We start from the raw sequence: 14,956 nt of genomic DNA, 5'->3' as shown, positions 1-14,956 counted from the left end.
AGCAATTTAATAACCATCAGGATGTATTTATTTATGTCCGACTGACAGCAGTGACGCTAAAAAAAAAAGGTTTCAGGGTCGTTATAAGATATAGCCTGTCAAACCTTCAAACACACACACACACACACACGCACACACAAGATACACAACTGATACACACTCTAACGCACAAGCGCCCCGCCGTGTGGAATACTAATCAACCTGTTTGCCTATAAGTGCGGCTGTTCGGCGCGCAACTTAGGACTTCTCGCTTCTGGGTCTCGAAATGTCTCCACTGGATCTCATCTGAACCTCCACCTGCTGAATTGAACCGACTTTTGCACCGCGGCAGTTACCCCTTCTGTCTCCCACTGTCTGGATTTGGGGACGTTCATCCCCTCTCCTGCAACGCTTCCAGCAAGGGAAGCCCCCCCCCCCCCCTCCACTCCACACCCCCCCCCACCCCCCGTGCGTGTCGCGCTTGGATCCCCGGTAGAAAAATTCAAAGTCGCGGAGTGCGTGTGCATGTGCGTCAGGCTCTAAATGTGTGCGTTCGCGCACGTCAAACCCCCTGGCTCCGTCCTCAACAGTTGCTACCGGAGCGGCGGCGAGGAGCGGCGGAGAGCGAGAGAGACAGCAGACTGAGGACGGACGGACGCGGAGCCCCACGCCGCTCTGCCCGGCTCTGCTCCTGAAATGCAGTCGCTCATCTCTCCGGTGACCAAGGCCATCCTAGTAGCGCTCTTCATCTTCGCCATACTCCTCATCCTCTATGTGATTCTTTGGTACATTTGCAGAGACGTGGACTGCGACCACGGCATTTAAAGGATTCCGTTAAACGGGAATAACGGGGGATTTCAGATGGGGCGCACAGAGAGGGAGCCCGCGGAGACCAGGGTCAACCCGTAAGTCTGCTCACTTCTTCTACTCTTGTCTCTCTTCTTGTGTGTTTGTGTGTGTGTGTGTGTGTTTGTGTGTTTGTTTCTAGGTTCTCTGTGGATGTGTTTTTCCTCAATGTGTGTAAACGCGTGCATTCTTGTCGCGCGTAATGTTTAATGCGCTCTGGTTCGAAGGTGATGACCGGAGTGCGTCTCCACCGGCACCCGGTCTCCCAAACCCCTGAGTGAGGAGAGCACAATTCCATTCAGTTTAAGTGACAGCGATCATCAATCAATACTGGGCTCATACGGGGAATTACAAACTCGGCGTTGTTGCTGCCAGTGCATCTTCAAAGGTGAAACAATGTCATGAGGAGGATATTGAACTGGTGTCTAACGGAAGGCGGCGCGGGCGCGCGTGTGTGGGAAGACGAGGGGGCGCCGGTGACATTGCGGTACACGGCGTGGGTGTCCCTTAAGGTCAACAACAACAACAACAGTGTTTACACCAGGTTGCCAATATTGTTTTGTCCACCCCCCCTCCTCTGTCTCCCCCTTCCTCCTCTTTATTCCGAATATCTGCAGCATTAGTTCACGTTCAGTTCATCTTGGTCTCTGAGGATGCTCCCACACTCGCATTTTACATCCAACGAGATAACAGGATTATCTCTATTGGCTCCTGTGCGTCTTATTCTTAATCTGGCTCGTGCCATGTTTTTGACTCCTTATCGTGAATACCACGCTAATGCGTTTACGCAGAGCACATTTATATTCCCCCTGACATCAGAGAGCTTATCCAACATGCTATGTCCAATCTTAGTTTAGGAGCACGTTCTTTTCATTTACTTCCACTCGCGCATACACTGAGACACACACAAACATATATTGGCTAAATGAGAGCCTCCTCAATATTGCAGGCACGTTGGCCCCCAATGCATACATGCTGTCACATGGCTCATAAAGCCATTAAACATGTGAGATCACATTCTCATTTTGTCATCTGGGTCCAAAGCATTTTGTTTTCATCTTCAGCTACCCCCAACGAGGACACTAACAAATGTGCACATTTGAAAATGGTCAATGTGAAGGGCACATCAAGGACATGTTGCTTTTAAGGGGGTTTTAGGACATTTAGGCAGGATTAGAGTGAGACAGGTGAATACTGAAATGTCTGTCTCATTTGCAGAGAAGACGTTACTAATCTCTTTAGGCTGCTGTGAGTCTTTGTGATGTGAATTTACGTTGCACATTTTGATCAAACACGAGGCTGGTGGTGCTCTTGGAAGGGAAAAGGCAAGGCATGACAGAGTCACTGATACACTGATTTGTGATTCCATAAGTGATAATCACCGACACCAGCTCAGATTCCAGCATATCCAAGCGTCTGTACGGAACGCCACATCAACATCTTCCCCATGAACACCTCGGAGGATTTAAACAGTCAAGCAACTCACCCAACTCCCCCCAGAAGTGCAGGTTTCAGCTTAAAATTTTTAAACCTTCTTATTTTGAGCTACGGGGCGCCTCACTCGAGTACTTAAAAATCCATAAGCAGCCTATGCTGGATGCAGCCATGAGGAAGAAACCCTGCAGACTCCTAAACTGCTGTGTACTCCTCCGCAAAGGAAAAGCAGAAGAGTCTGGAGGGATGGCAGAAGCCCTGTTTGACTGAACAATAAACTAATTTCTGTCAGCCGTGCAACCAGCCTTTGTCACCCCTCAATACAAATAAACACAAACACACAGACTGTGAAATGACAGTTTTGACTCTATTAGCTCCAGTAATGACCGAAGGAGAGAGAGCAACAAGGTATTTGACTTCTGCTTCTGCTGTTGCTGTCTGTCCGTTTAAACCCGTGCCCTGGATTGTCTGTGTTTCTGCAACTTTGTGTGTCAAGGTGGAAAAATAAGTGGGTGGGTGGGGGGGGGGGGGGGTTTGTTTGAGGCGCTGTGTATGTTTGTTCAGTTTCTTAAAGGAGAAAGGCAGTGTGCATGTGTGTTTGTGTGTGTGCACGCAAGCGTGGGAGGGGGTTAAACACTGACATGCTCCAAAATGACAGATGAAAAAAAAAAAAGTGGAGCAGGGAAAGCTCAGTGGGACTCAGCATGGGAGACAGGTGTGTGTGTGTGTGTGTGTGTGTGTTTGTGTTTGTTTGTGTGTGTGTTTGCCTTTGCATGAGCATGACTGCAATTCACACAATGTCTATTGAAATTTCTTTCTATTGAAAATGAAGTATTGGTTTGATTGTGTGTGTGTGTGTGACCTACAAAGTAAAATGAACACATCATACACACATTAACTAATGCAGAATAACCTAATACCTTAATTTTTCAGACATTTACTGCAATAAAAAGTATTTTTTTGATTGATTTCATATCATCTTCTGTTGTCATAAGTCACTTGTGAGTATAAATCCCGTAAACGCAGCACAGTTATACCAGATTTAATGGGGGTGGCCGGCAGGCACTGTCAAAGGAGCTTCTTTCAGTATGCTTAAACGTTAATACAGCTTGATATATTCAAGTTCAATTGAGATTGAAGTCATACAATATTTAGACATTTAAGTAAATTATTGAGGCCCTCGGCTGTGGAGAGGAGATGTGTTAACCTGTTCTGGCCTTTGTATGTTAATAAACTGAATAAAAAAGGGTGCGTGTGTGGTAGTGTTTGTGTAACCATCGCCAGACAAAGTCACAAAAAACTCACAGTGGACAGAAAAATAGACCCCCACAATTCAATAAACCTCAACAAATGTATATTTTTTTTATATTAGAATAACATTTCCTGCTGTAAAGATCAGGATGTTATGTCTGGATGGCTAAGATGAGGCGTTTAAGGTCACAGAGCAGAAGCTGCATCAAGTCATTGTGAGCACATTTAATTATGCCAGTGTTTGCCATTCACTGAATTATTCATGTGTTTGTTTATTTCCATTTTCAGTATTTGTCCTTGAATTGTTAAACAGCTTTGAAAACTATTGAGCAAACTGTTTATTAATTTAGCTATAAACAGGGAAGACACATATTCAATATGTGGCAACTTCATTCATTAAAATATCACATTCATGCCTATCCATCCATCCATTTATTATCTGTACCAATTATCCCTTGGGGAGTTTGCGGGGGCTGGAGCTGAGCCCAGCTGTCATTGGACGAGAGGCGGGGTACACTCTGGACTGGTTGCCAGTCAATCACAGGGCTGAGATTTAGCGACAGACAACCAGTCACACTCATATTCACAAATACGGGCAATAAAGAGTCACCATTTAACCTAACAAGCAATTTCTTTGGACTGTTGAAGGAAGCTGGAGTACACACGGGGAATTCATACAAACTCCGCACAGAACTCTGTGCACGAGCACAGAAACCAGGAACCTTCTTGCTGCTAGGCGACACCGCTAATCACTGCACCACATTCATGCCTCGTAAAAATATTGATAATTACAAAACAACATTTTTAAAAATGTTATCTGAAAGAAGCATATACCCACATCTCCTCCATCAATATAGCTACTTCAAAACGGTAAGCTCTCTCTTGCTCAGGGGTCACAGGTCAGGGTCAAGTACATAATGGTGCCATAAAGCTGTATAGAGTCCTTAACAACACTTCAGTATGAATCCATACTTGAGGGTGCAGGGAGTTTAACAATTCTTGTTGGGCAAAGGATGATCTCCACTGTGTAACATGTGCCACTTAAATAGAGTAAAACATCATTTAAACAATATGCTGAAATGATAATTGGACTCTAACTCTGATTATCAACATGGAACAGGCATAGAAATCCATGCTGGTATTTGGAAATTCAGTTGAAAGTGAGCCAGTCCTGTAAAAAAAAAAAAAAAAATTGTCTAATGAAGTGAAGGTGTTTTTTTTTATGCTAAATTAAAATACCAAAAAAGGTATAAAAATAGAAAAATCAACTGAGTAGATTAATTCAAGCTGAAACTAGATTTTTTAAGATGTCATTTTTAGCCCAATTACTGTTTATATCTCTTGTTTTTCAAACCACCTAGTGACTAAATTCTTCCTCCCGACCCTAATCCTTACCATAGCTGTGTAATCATTGTGTTGAATTGCTTTTTTGCTAATTTAATTTAGATTTATGCACGGGGAGAACGTACAAAATCCCACACAGAAAGGCCTCAAAAGACGGCAGGAAGCAGGAACCTTCTTGCTGTGAGGCGAGAGTGATAACCACTGCAGAACCACCGTGCAGCCCACATTCACGCCTAACAAGGACATATTGGTTTTCATTTATTTACAAAACAATTATTAATCCAAAACTGTTCTAACCTTAAGATTATGTTTTGTGCTTTGCTGTTCTTTTATTCAGGATAATCCCCAAAATGTGTTTTAAGTTTTATAAAGTCTTGCAGAGAGTTAGCATGTGGACAAAGGAAAAGTGTAAACCAGCTGGTCTAGGTCCAAGAACACCATGAAGAGTATGTTAGCATATCAGCAGTTGTAACTTTTTAAATATGACACTGCATTGGAGTTTGATGATGATTGCTCAGTCACTGTTGGTTTCTGATGAATAGAATTAGATTCATATTCCAAATAGTGTTCATCATGGCCTCTAAAAACCTAGATTGTCTTACACTGGGTGGAGTGTTCGCTGCTCATGGGAGTCAAAATGATAACTGCTTATTTGAGTTTAGTTTTGAAATAGTGAAACGAATAGAGTTTGTCCACCAGAGGGTACTAAAACGTTTTTTCATTCCATTGTGTATAAGTCTATAGGTTTTCTAAACAGTTGAAAGGTGCTTTCTTCTGCAGTGCATTAATAATAAAAACCATTGATACATCATGCTTTTTTTAAGCAAAGTTTTCTCTCTCTGGAGTGCACACTTGTTGTGTCTTTTTGGATTAACTCAACATAACTCATTCACTTTTATCAGTATGCCCGGGACCGGCTTGCACATCATCCCCCTTGTCTCTCATCTCTTTTCCATCAGCGCTCTGATTTACTCTCACAGAGGAAATACATTTCCCACCAAATTCTTTGCATCTTACTCACCCTACTTCAAAACCAAGTCTGAGCTCTTTAGCGTCACCTTTAAGAAGATCGGCCTTGTCAGGGTGAGCTGACGTCACAAATATGTCCTCATTCAAAAGGCCTGAAACTCAAATTGGCTCTCCGAAAGACAGAAGCACGGAAACATTCACACACCTCAAAGCCATAAAAATAGATTTAGTGTGACTCAGCCGTTATGTAAAGTCCATCTCTGATAGGGCCGCCTGGGGCTGTTTATGTCAGTTTAGCTTGACGGCACTGGAGCTGAGGTGACACGTGTCTGCTGCTGTGTCCGAGCTCCAACACACACACACACACACACACACACACACACACACACAAACATACATAGTTTTCCCAGAATATGCGTGCAAATGCGTGCAAGCATCTCCCCTTCTCACTCTTCCTTCTTCTTTCCTACAATCCCCAGTGTGTGTGTGTGTGTGTGTGTGTGTGTGTGTGCGTCCCCGGACGGACAAAGATGTGATACCGTCAGCGTAATGGACTCCCTGCAGCCCAAACAGTGAACATTATTAGCATTTCAGTGCACACTGGGAGGGAAACACCACGCTAGACATGAGTCAGATCCGCCTCCCCTCCGGCCAGGTGGACAGTTCAATCAAGGGTGGTAAACATGAGCAAATCAAGACTCTAGAGCCGGACTCATACAGCTTGCAGTTTTCTCTGTTAACTATCAGATCTCAAACTCTCTGTATCAAACACACATCTGTAACTCCTTAACAGATGTGATGCAGTGTGTTGGATAATATATTCATCATCTGCACTGCATTCCTATGGGGAAACCTGAACTTGTATAAATGATAATGAGACATTTTAATCACCTTAAATGCTAATTTGTTTCCCCCATTATCAACCTGTGTGTGAATAGAGACCCTTCTCATCCCATGCTGCTGTTAGTTCAGAGGTTAGTTCAGAGGCTTTTCCCACCTCACTACATTAAAATTGATGAGAAAACACTAAAGAGTATTTTGTTAATAATTAGGGAGGCCTTAGTTTGAATATAGCTACAAATATCAAAATTTGCCCCTAAGTGTCTTGAGGCACCTCATAAACCACATTGATCCAGTGTTAATCCAAAGTGGCTTCAAGTGAATGTAGGTTTTAAGAGTGGAGGCTAATCCTTTTAAATGCAATATTTACGTTACCATCATCACAAATAATCAAAGACGCAATCACATTCCTAATGCTTGATATCTGATTTAATTTTCTTGTACTCAATCATACACTCGAAACAAAATGTGTGAGGCGTCTGTGTTGTTGGGTTTAATGGAGGGGAAGGGGTGATGGCCTTGAAAGCTCCAACAAGCGGCCAAGGCAGAACACACATGTGCACACACTTCCTTCAAATCTCAGTGTAAGATCATGGCTGCGTAGTGAGAGACACAGAGAGGGAGAGAGAGAGAGATAGAGAGAGGGAGAGAGAGAGAGAGAGAGAGAGAGAGAGCGCAGGAGATGAAAAAGTGTCCGAGCGGTCCTGTCTCAGTGACAACAGGTTTCAGGTAGAAACAGAGGCACACAGGCTGACTCACAGACTGTTAAATTAAATGTGCTAAATACTCTGTGTGTGTGTAAGCGTGTTAGTGAGGGGTGTGTGTGTGTGTGTGTGTGTGTGTGTGTGTGTGTGTGTGTGTGTGTGTGTGTGTATCTGAGTGTGCTGCAGATATTTAATGACAGATTTAATTGGTGCAAGCAAAACCCCCTCCCACTGCTCCTCATTCTACATCTACTAATGGAAAGTCAACCTCTCCCTAAAGACAGTTTAAAGGAAGAGTTTTTCCCCACTACATGATGAATTAATAACACAAAGAAACCCCTGATATTTCAGCACAAGAATGCATCTACAGACACATGATTGTAGTCCCAAGCATAGAAAAGGCCTAATTTTCAGAGGCTTTTATAAATGCAAGATATAAATGCTATTACACATGCAATATGAGATATTTATTTCTGAAGAGCATTTATAGACAATAATTTGTTCTTTATAAGACGTATATCAAAATCCTCTTCATATTATGATCTTTCTACAAGACACAACTTTTAACGCCCTTTAAACACGATGCTGCTGTATGCTAAAAAACTGAACCATGGGTCGCTGGTGGCGCAGTGGTTAGAGCGCACGCCCCATGTATGGAGGCTAATAGTCCCCGGGCCAGGTTCAAATCCAACCTGTGGCTCCTTTCCCACAAGTCATTCCCTACTCTCTTTCTCCCTGATTTTTGACTCTATCCACTGCCCTGTCTCTCTATTAAAGGCGCAAAATGCCCCAAAAAATCTTAAAAAAAAAAAAAAAAAAAAACTGAACCATGGTTCTGCACCAGTATGGTCTTATCAACGCCTCAAAATGTAGTTTAAGTATGTGAGGTATCTGAGATTGTGGGGGCTACTCACATGGTTCTCTTTGAAAGCTATGACTAGTTAATGATTAGTTGCATTTAAATGATTCTGAAGAAGGAAGTTAATGTTGATGAATTGCGTAAAAGTGTGGGAAGTTCATGTGAACTGGATTCCTACTTTGTAAATTTCTACTATGTATAAGACTTCACAAAAAAAACTCGGACCTTTTTAGGCTCATTTCCACATTTTACTTCAGACATGCAAACCCTATTTTTAACGGGTGGTAAAGCAATCAAACTTGAAATTCTATGAGCGACAAGCAAACCGCAAGTCAGAGTTTTTGTTATGTTTGTAACATCTGAGGGTATTTTTGACTCTTTTTTTGTAAATGCTTGTAAGTCAAAAACAGGGGGAAAAAGTCCCAGACTAATGTTGAGTATAGGATGTTGTTACATGGTGTGTGAAGTTGCCTATTGTATACCCAAGCAAAAAAATCTTCAGTTTCGCTTTCATGTTTACATTCTGGCCTCTTGCCTCATTCCCCGTGGAAAGCCCTCGGCGGCTGCAGATGAGGTGGCACGGCAATTACCGAATCTGTCCACGTACAGTCATCTGCCTTTTCCCACCCACAGCTCCTAGTGAACATCCGGCCATCTGTGGAGGGGGATCGCTCTCTCTCTCTCTCTCTCCCTTTGCAGAGAGAGCTGCAAAGGTTGGAAATGCTGTTGTTGTTGGACAAGAAAGCCCTTTGAGGCGTTGCGTATAAAATTACTCTTTACTTCATGTACAAGGTGAAAATGTTAACATACAACATAATCAACAACACACTTGTGTCTTTGCAGGCAGGGGGGGAACGACGGTGTGAAGCTCTGTATACAAAATAAGACAAATCAGCCTCTGATTTTTTACTAATTGACCCATCTCGCAGATGACATTCTGACTTACCAAAGCCAGTAAAGAAACGTCAACCATGGCACCATTCCAGTAAGCCATGTCAGTGAGCCAGCATAATATCACATCCCTGGAACTAGAAATTCTATTCTACAATTCATCTAGCGGACACTTTTTATAAAAAGCGACGTACATCAGTTGGTACAACACAAGCAAGGATTTAGAAAAGAGGAAACAATGGCAAAGCACGACATCAACGGCTATTCTTGAGATTTCTAATCAGCATAGAAAGCATCTTAAAATTGTCGTTATCAAACAAAACCATCGCCATTACCATCGTCATCATCAATAATATCAAAACCGTCGTCATCATCATTAAGGCCGTAGGTATTCATGAAAGAGCTGGGTCTTTAGCTTTTTCTTAAAGGTACAGAGGGACTCTACAGATCGAATGGAGTTTGGAAGTTCATTCCACCACCGGGGGGCGACAGAGGAGAAGAGTCTAGTCAGAGACTTAGTAATCTGTTGTGAAGGTTGGATCAGACTCTTTTAATTGGCGGAGCGTAATTGGCGGGAGGGAGTGTAGATATGGATGAGAGAGTTTAGGTAAGGAAGAGACGTTTTTTTCGCTGTTTTGTAAGCGAGCAGCAGAGTTTTAAATTTGATACGAGCAGTAACTGGGAGCCAGTGTAAGGAGATGAACAGCGGAGTTACACTGTGCTCTTTTGAGTAGGTTGAAGACCAGACGTGCTGCTGCATTTTGGATCACCTACAGGGGTTTGATAGTGCATGTAGGAAGCCCTACCAGTAGGGAGTTGCAATAGTCAATGCGCTATTATCAATGTTTTAATTCCACCTGTGCCTTTTCTGCTTTGACAAATCATGATTACTGCAATGAAAAGTGTCTATTAACACATTGTATCTCAACTGTCTAATTTGCATGCAAACCAAATGTAAAAACCTTAATCTGTGCTTTTACAAGAAGTTGGTGGCTGAAAGTTTTTCTCAGCCAAGTGCAAGTATTTCTAGCATCCAAACCATTGAGAGTAGCATAAATAAGATTGTATGTGTTTTGCCATTAGGACTTCACCATGCAAGCAGTTTCTCCCATTCCTAGTCCTGATAAGTTAAACTAATCAACTCCAGAGTGTGGCTTCTTAATTAGCTTAAAGACATACAATGAGCTTTATTTTCTCATAAAAATGTAATTACAAAAGTGCATCCCTAAGATGCCCAGCTATTTGTAAGTACTTTCTTTTTGGTATTGTGCTTTTCAGACGGGGGTGGATCTAGACTGATGCATTTAGTGTCTATATGGAAAACCTGATCATCCCCTCACTCTGAACACAGATGGACATGTGCTTTCTGCTATTTGAACAAACCATATCTCACTCAAATAGGTGCACACATAATTGTGCATTCAGATTGCTAAGTAATGAAATTCAGAGGGTTTGTCTCTCTGCATCTACATGCAAATATGCTGTCTCATTTTGGGACAGTGTGTAGCCTGCAGCTCTGTCTGCAAGAGCTTAGAGACCATCCTTGATTGTCTTCCACTCAGGTGGAGGAGGAGGTGTTTGTCTGAGGAAAAACGCTGAAAGTGGCAGATCAAACCTAGAGAAACAGACAACATCAATTCACACAGCCTGTTGCACTTTGGAGCCCAAATTGCCCGTGTCAAAACCTGGAAAATCCCCTTTCTTCACAATATGACACTTCACCTATTATTTCCCCTGGGTGGCAGTTGATCAGTGACAAAAGCAAACTTGGGGGAAAGTGTTGAGGAACGGCCTGTCAAAAACGTCACATTTGAAACTGTTGGTGGCATTCGCTGCTAAAAATATCCAAAATCCTTTACCTTCTCCTCTCATAAGGGATAAATCTGCCAAACATGAAGTAAAGCCTACATTTGAACTGGCAGCACACAAACACACACACACACACACACACACACACACACACACACACACACACACACACACACACACACACACGTGTCCTTTAGAGCTGTTGTCAGCCTGGATTTACAAAGTTAGACAAGTCAGGCTTCGCAGCCAGCCAGTGGTTGTCATATAAGACTAGGTGACTGTTAGTTCGAGCTATTTCGATGCTGTTCACATGTTATTTAGATCACACAGCCTTCTGTCATGTCCTGTTCCCTGCAAGTCTCATGTGTGTTCATATGTCTCCATTTGTGTGTGTGTGTGTGTGTGTGTGTGTGTGTGTGTATGTGTGTAAAGGACTGTCTCTCTGATGTCCCATCATCCCAAATAATCATCCCATAGTCAAGCGTGAGATGCGATTTCCTTTAAACAATGGCAGGGTAGCTCGCCTGGCTGACCCCCCAACCTCTCAGGCTGCAACGGAACAAACACTCACACGTGCACTCCAACGCACACACACACACACACATTATCTCAGCTGGCATTAATAGAGACACATGCACATTTAAATATACACACAGCCTCCACAGCTCAGCGTCCATCAGAGCCGTGGTGATGACACAGTCCCTTCATGTTGCTGCTCAGTTTTATCCGCCTTCTAAGCAGCCTTAAATAACTGGAGCCAACAGCATGTCAGTGCTGCCGCTCTAGCCTGAACCTTAACTATTGGAAAGTGGGCAAGATGCTGTCTAATACTAATGATTTCCCTGCCAAGAGAAAAAGGGAAGTGATTTTCAACGGCCCGGACCTGTCTTTAAACATAAATGATTGTAATTTAGTTCAAATGAAGGACTGGGGGAGTTTGGTTGGCCTTTGATTGCCAGTGCTAGTTTAGATGGCTCAGCCCTGCTAGTCAAACACAATCCATCTGGCTGTGGGCTTTTTTGCTTGTAAAATGAAAAAAATATAGAGGTCAAGATTTATTCTCATTCTTTTGGGGCCAAGTTCAGACTTAAGATGTGTTTTTGTCTACTCCAAGTCAAATGATGTGGCCAGGATTTCTGTTGGATAATGAGGTTTGTGTCTGCTGAGTTTTGCTTTTTTTTTTTTTTTCCTTTTCAGCCCCTGTGGATACAATTACTCAAATTACACTTAAATTCATACTGGTATTTTGCTTAAATATAGTATAGTAAATAAAAGAGGCATATTGAAAACGTTGCCAATGTGGAAGTGCAACAAACTGCAGTTCCTTGATTGTCCACTTGCAGACTGGCTTTAATAACCAAATAAATCCACATTGGGGCACATATAATATAATATTACAGCAGAAACAAGCATGTTTACAGCCTGGAACAAAGAGGAGTTTTAGTCATTAGTCAGCTTGTGTTTTTATTGGTAAAATCTGTATGGGGTTGACTTTTTTTTTATAACACATTTAGGTTATTTTAAGAGTTATACAGTGTAATGGGGGTGTGGATGTTGTAGGCTGTTTGCCAGGAGACTATGCGTTACTTTGGACAAATCCTGTAACTGACATAAGACTGCCAGCTTTTTTTGTGTAGTTTTTATACGGTGACCAAAGGTAGTATAGGAATCAGCATTTTAAATATGGCAACTGTCATCAGTGGCCTTCTTAATGCCTCTTCAGAAATCACTGGGTTCATTCATGTTTTATACAGCCTATGTTTGTATATTTCACTTGGTGGAAGATTCTCTATGTGAAGGTAACAATACAGCAATGTAATTTTAGGTTCTGATTTAAAATTTCTTCTTTCTTATTAAGTTTAAGGAGAGCAGCTTTGTTATTTCAATTAAGGCGTACATGAAACATCTAAAGTAGCTGAAATGTACTCACTCTGCAGTAATGGCCCCTGTGACCATTTATGTGTATGTGTACGTTTTCATTTATTTTATTGTACTTTTTCTGTACTTGTCTTTCTTCAGTAGTTATTTTGATTAAACTGCCTGGGTTTAAAAATGGAAACGTCTCTTTGGTAGAATCTCTTTAGGGACATGGTTATACTGTATATTATATATAAATACATGTAAAACAGCAACCAAATAGAGACTCAGTGATTACTCCAAATCAATTTCCACTCTCGTGGGCTCACTTGAATTGAGTGACTGCCATTACCATTTCAACATTTTGTTATGGGTATATGTGATTCAGGGCAGCAGGTGTCTTTTCAGTGTCTTTCATTTCCAAGAGACCAAAATAAACTTTTCATTAGACGTTAAAAGGCTGAATGCCATCTTTGCTCTTGTAAAAGATCCCTCCTTGCTTCACAATCATCCATTAAACACATTTAGGGCATTCATGTAACCACTTTCAGCATGTACAGCTGAGCTTTTTTAGAGGGAGAGTGTGTTCTCCTTAAAAGCACGTGGATGAATAAATGGATGCTCTCATAATTGAAGTCTTATGTGGTTTCTCTTTGTATTTCATGATGCTCACTCGTGTGATGAAACATTTCAATTTGTATACAGGTTGTGACTTAGCGCATGCAGCATGTCTTTAGCATCTTTGCAAAAAGTCACCACTCCAGCACTGAACACTTCTCCTTAGCTCTATGGATGAGGTTAAAAATGACAGCTGCAGAAAATGATGAGAAAGTGTAGTAAACATTTTTATGTACATTTGGCATTTTAAGCAAAATAAAATGTTCCTCTAGTTGGTCAGTATCATCAGGGAAGAGTGTGTTTGGTACTGATTTGAAGACATGGTTTAGAACATGAGATGTCAGTTGTCTATCTCTGAAGGTGAAATTGATTTTATTATTACTGCTATTTAATCAACAATGTAAGCTAAATAAAAATGCTGTTAATTTTTTATTTCCCTTTTAAACTCAATATAAAAAGGAAAATATTTTTTCTCAGCATTACCTCAGCTGTATGACTAGTCTCTAAAAAGAGTAGATTGGTATGGTGGACTCAAGTAATCAGTGGAGGGAAATCTAGTAGCCTATTCCCCAAAGTGTAGAGGAGCTGCAGACAGAAGCTTAATGCTCAAGAAACAAGTTCTTACAGTCTAACCTGGGGAATTATGGCTCAAACTGGTGTGCTATCATGCCTCTGTCGCTTCCGTCATGTGTGACCTGCCTGACAGAAGTTAATAAGACAGTCACTGAGCTGAAGGGGGCAATATGCTGGATCTACAGAGAGCGATCATATGGCACATCAGGCAGCCAAGCAACAGTGAAGAGCCCCCTCAATCAAACTCTAATTCCACCTCTAAAGATAAGTGATGGATAGCTGCAAGAGATCAGTGTTTTTCAAGGTCAACTACCCACTGAGCTGTCAGGACGATTAGTCAAGTAGACGCTCTCATGAAAAGCCAATTTTCAAACAGGCTCAAACGGGACTCAAAATAACCTTAGTTATTCAAATGACACGACAAGGAAGGCGGCGAGTGTGGGCGACGTCATATTGGAACGCACCCCATAGTCGGAACTGTCCCATTTAGACCGGAGCTGCTGCTGCTGCTACGCTGTAGCGACTGTATCGCTCACTACGATACAGTTTCGGGCAGAGATGTTGTCGGCTCTCCGGTCCTATCTCCTACCAATTATCAAACTGTACCTTCTTGGTGTGAAGGTCCTGCTGGTTCAGCTTTTCAGTAGACGTTTCATGTTGCCAGGTGGGTTTAAGGTCTACCGCAGGTAGCCTACGTCATTATTAAAGTTAGCTAACGCTGAGAGAAGTGTAGTAGAAAACACGAGTGAAACAACGTGCTGTATTGTATATAAAACAGCCGAAATTGACAGAAAGCTCAAAGGTACCCCCCTTTCTTAAGTTATTATATTTCAAGCGAGTTCGTGTATCACAGGTCGTTGTAGGTTTAAATCTCATGTTTTTAACATGCAGTTTGGTCTACGTACATCTGAACGTAACCTTATCTCTCCTAAATGAAGTTCAGTATTAGAGTAGAGTACAACCGACTGTCAATTAGTGCAAT

General features: G+C 42.0%; 1 protein-coding gene across 2 annotated transcripts in view; it reads left to right on the top strand.

The window, feature by feature from the left end:
• Positions 1-245: 245 nt before the first annotated feature.
• Positions 246-14,956, top strand: part of LOC109985372 (dehydrogenase/reductase SDR family member on chromosome X) — a 55,600-nt gene continuing 40,889 nt past the window's right edge. The window contains exon 1 of one of the 2 annotated variants that reach the window (XM_065961894.1): positions 246-884. Coding sequence is in view for 1 of the 2 variants with exons in the window: in XM_020635676.3 (XP_020491332.2) it covers positions 14,533-14,638 (106 nt within the window). In the remaining variant the exon portion in view is untranslated. Of the gene's footprint in view, positions 885-14,435; positions 14,639-14,956 lie in introns of those variants that run through there. The other variant, XM_020635676.3, reaches the window with a different exon arrangement.

Source organism: Labrus bergylta, chromosome 13 (genome assembly GCF_963930695.1).
Source record: "Labrus bergylta chromosome 13, fLabBer1.1, whole genome shotgun sequence".
NCBI classification, from domain to species: domain Eukaryota; kingdom Metazoa; phylum Chordata; class Actinopteri; order Labriformes; family Labridae; genus Labrus; species Labrus bergylta.
This window is presented reverse-complemented; position numbering and strand designations above follow the sequence as displayed.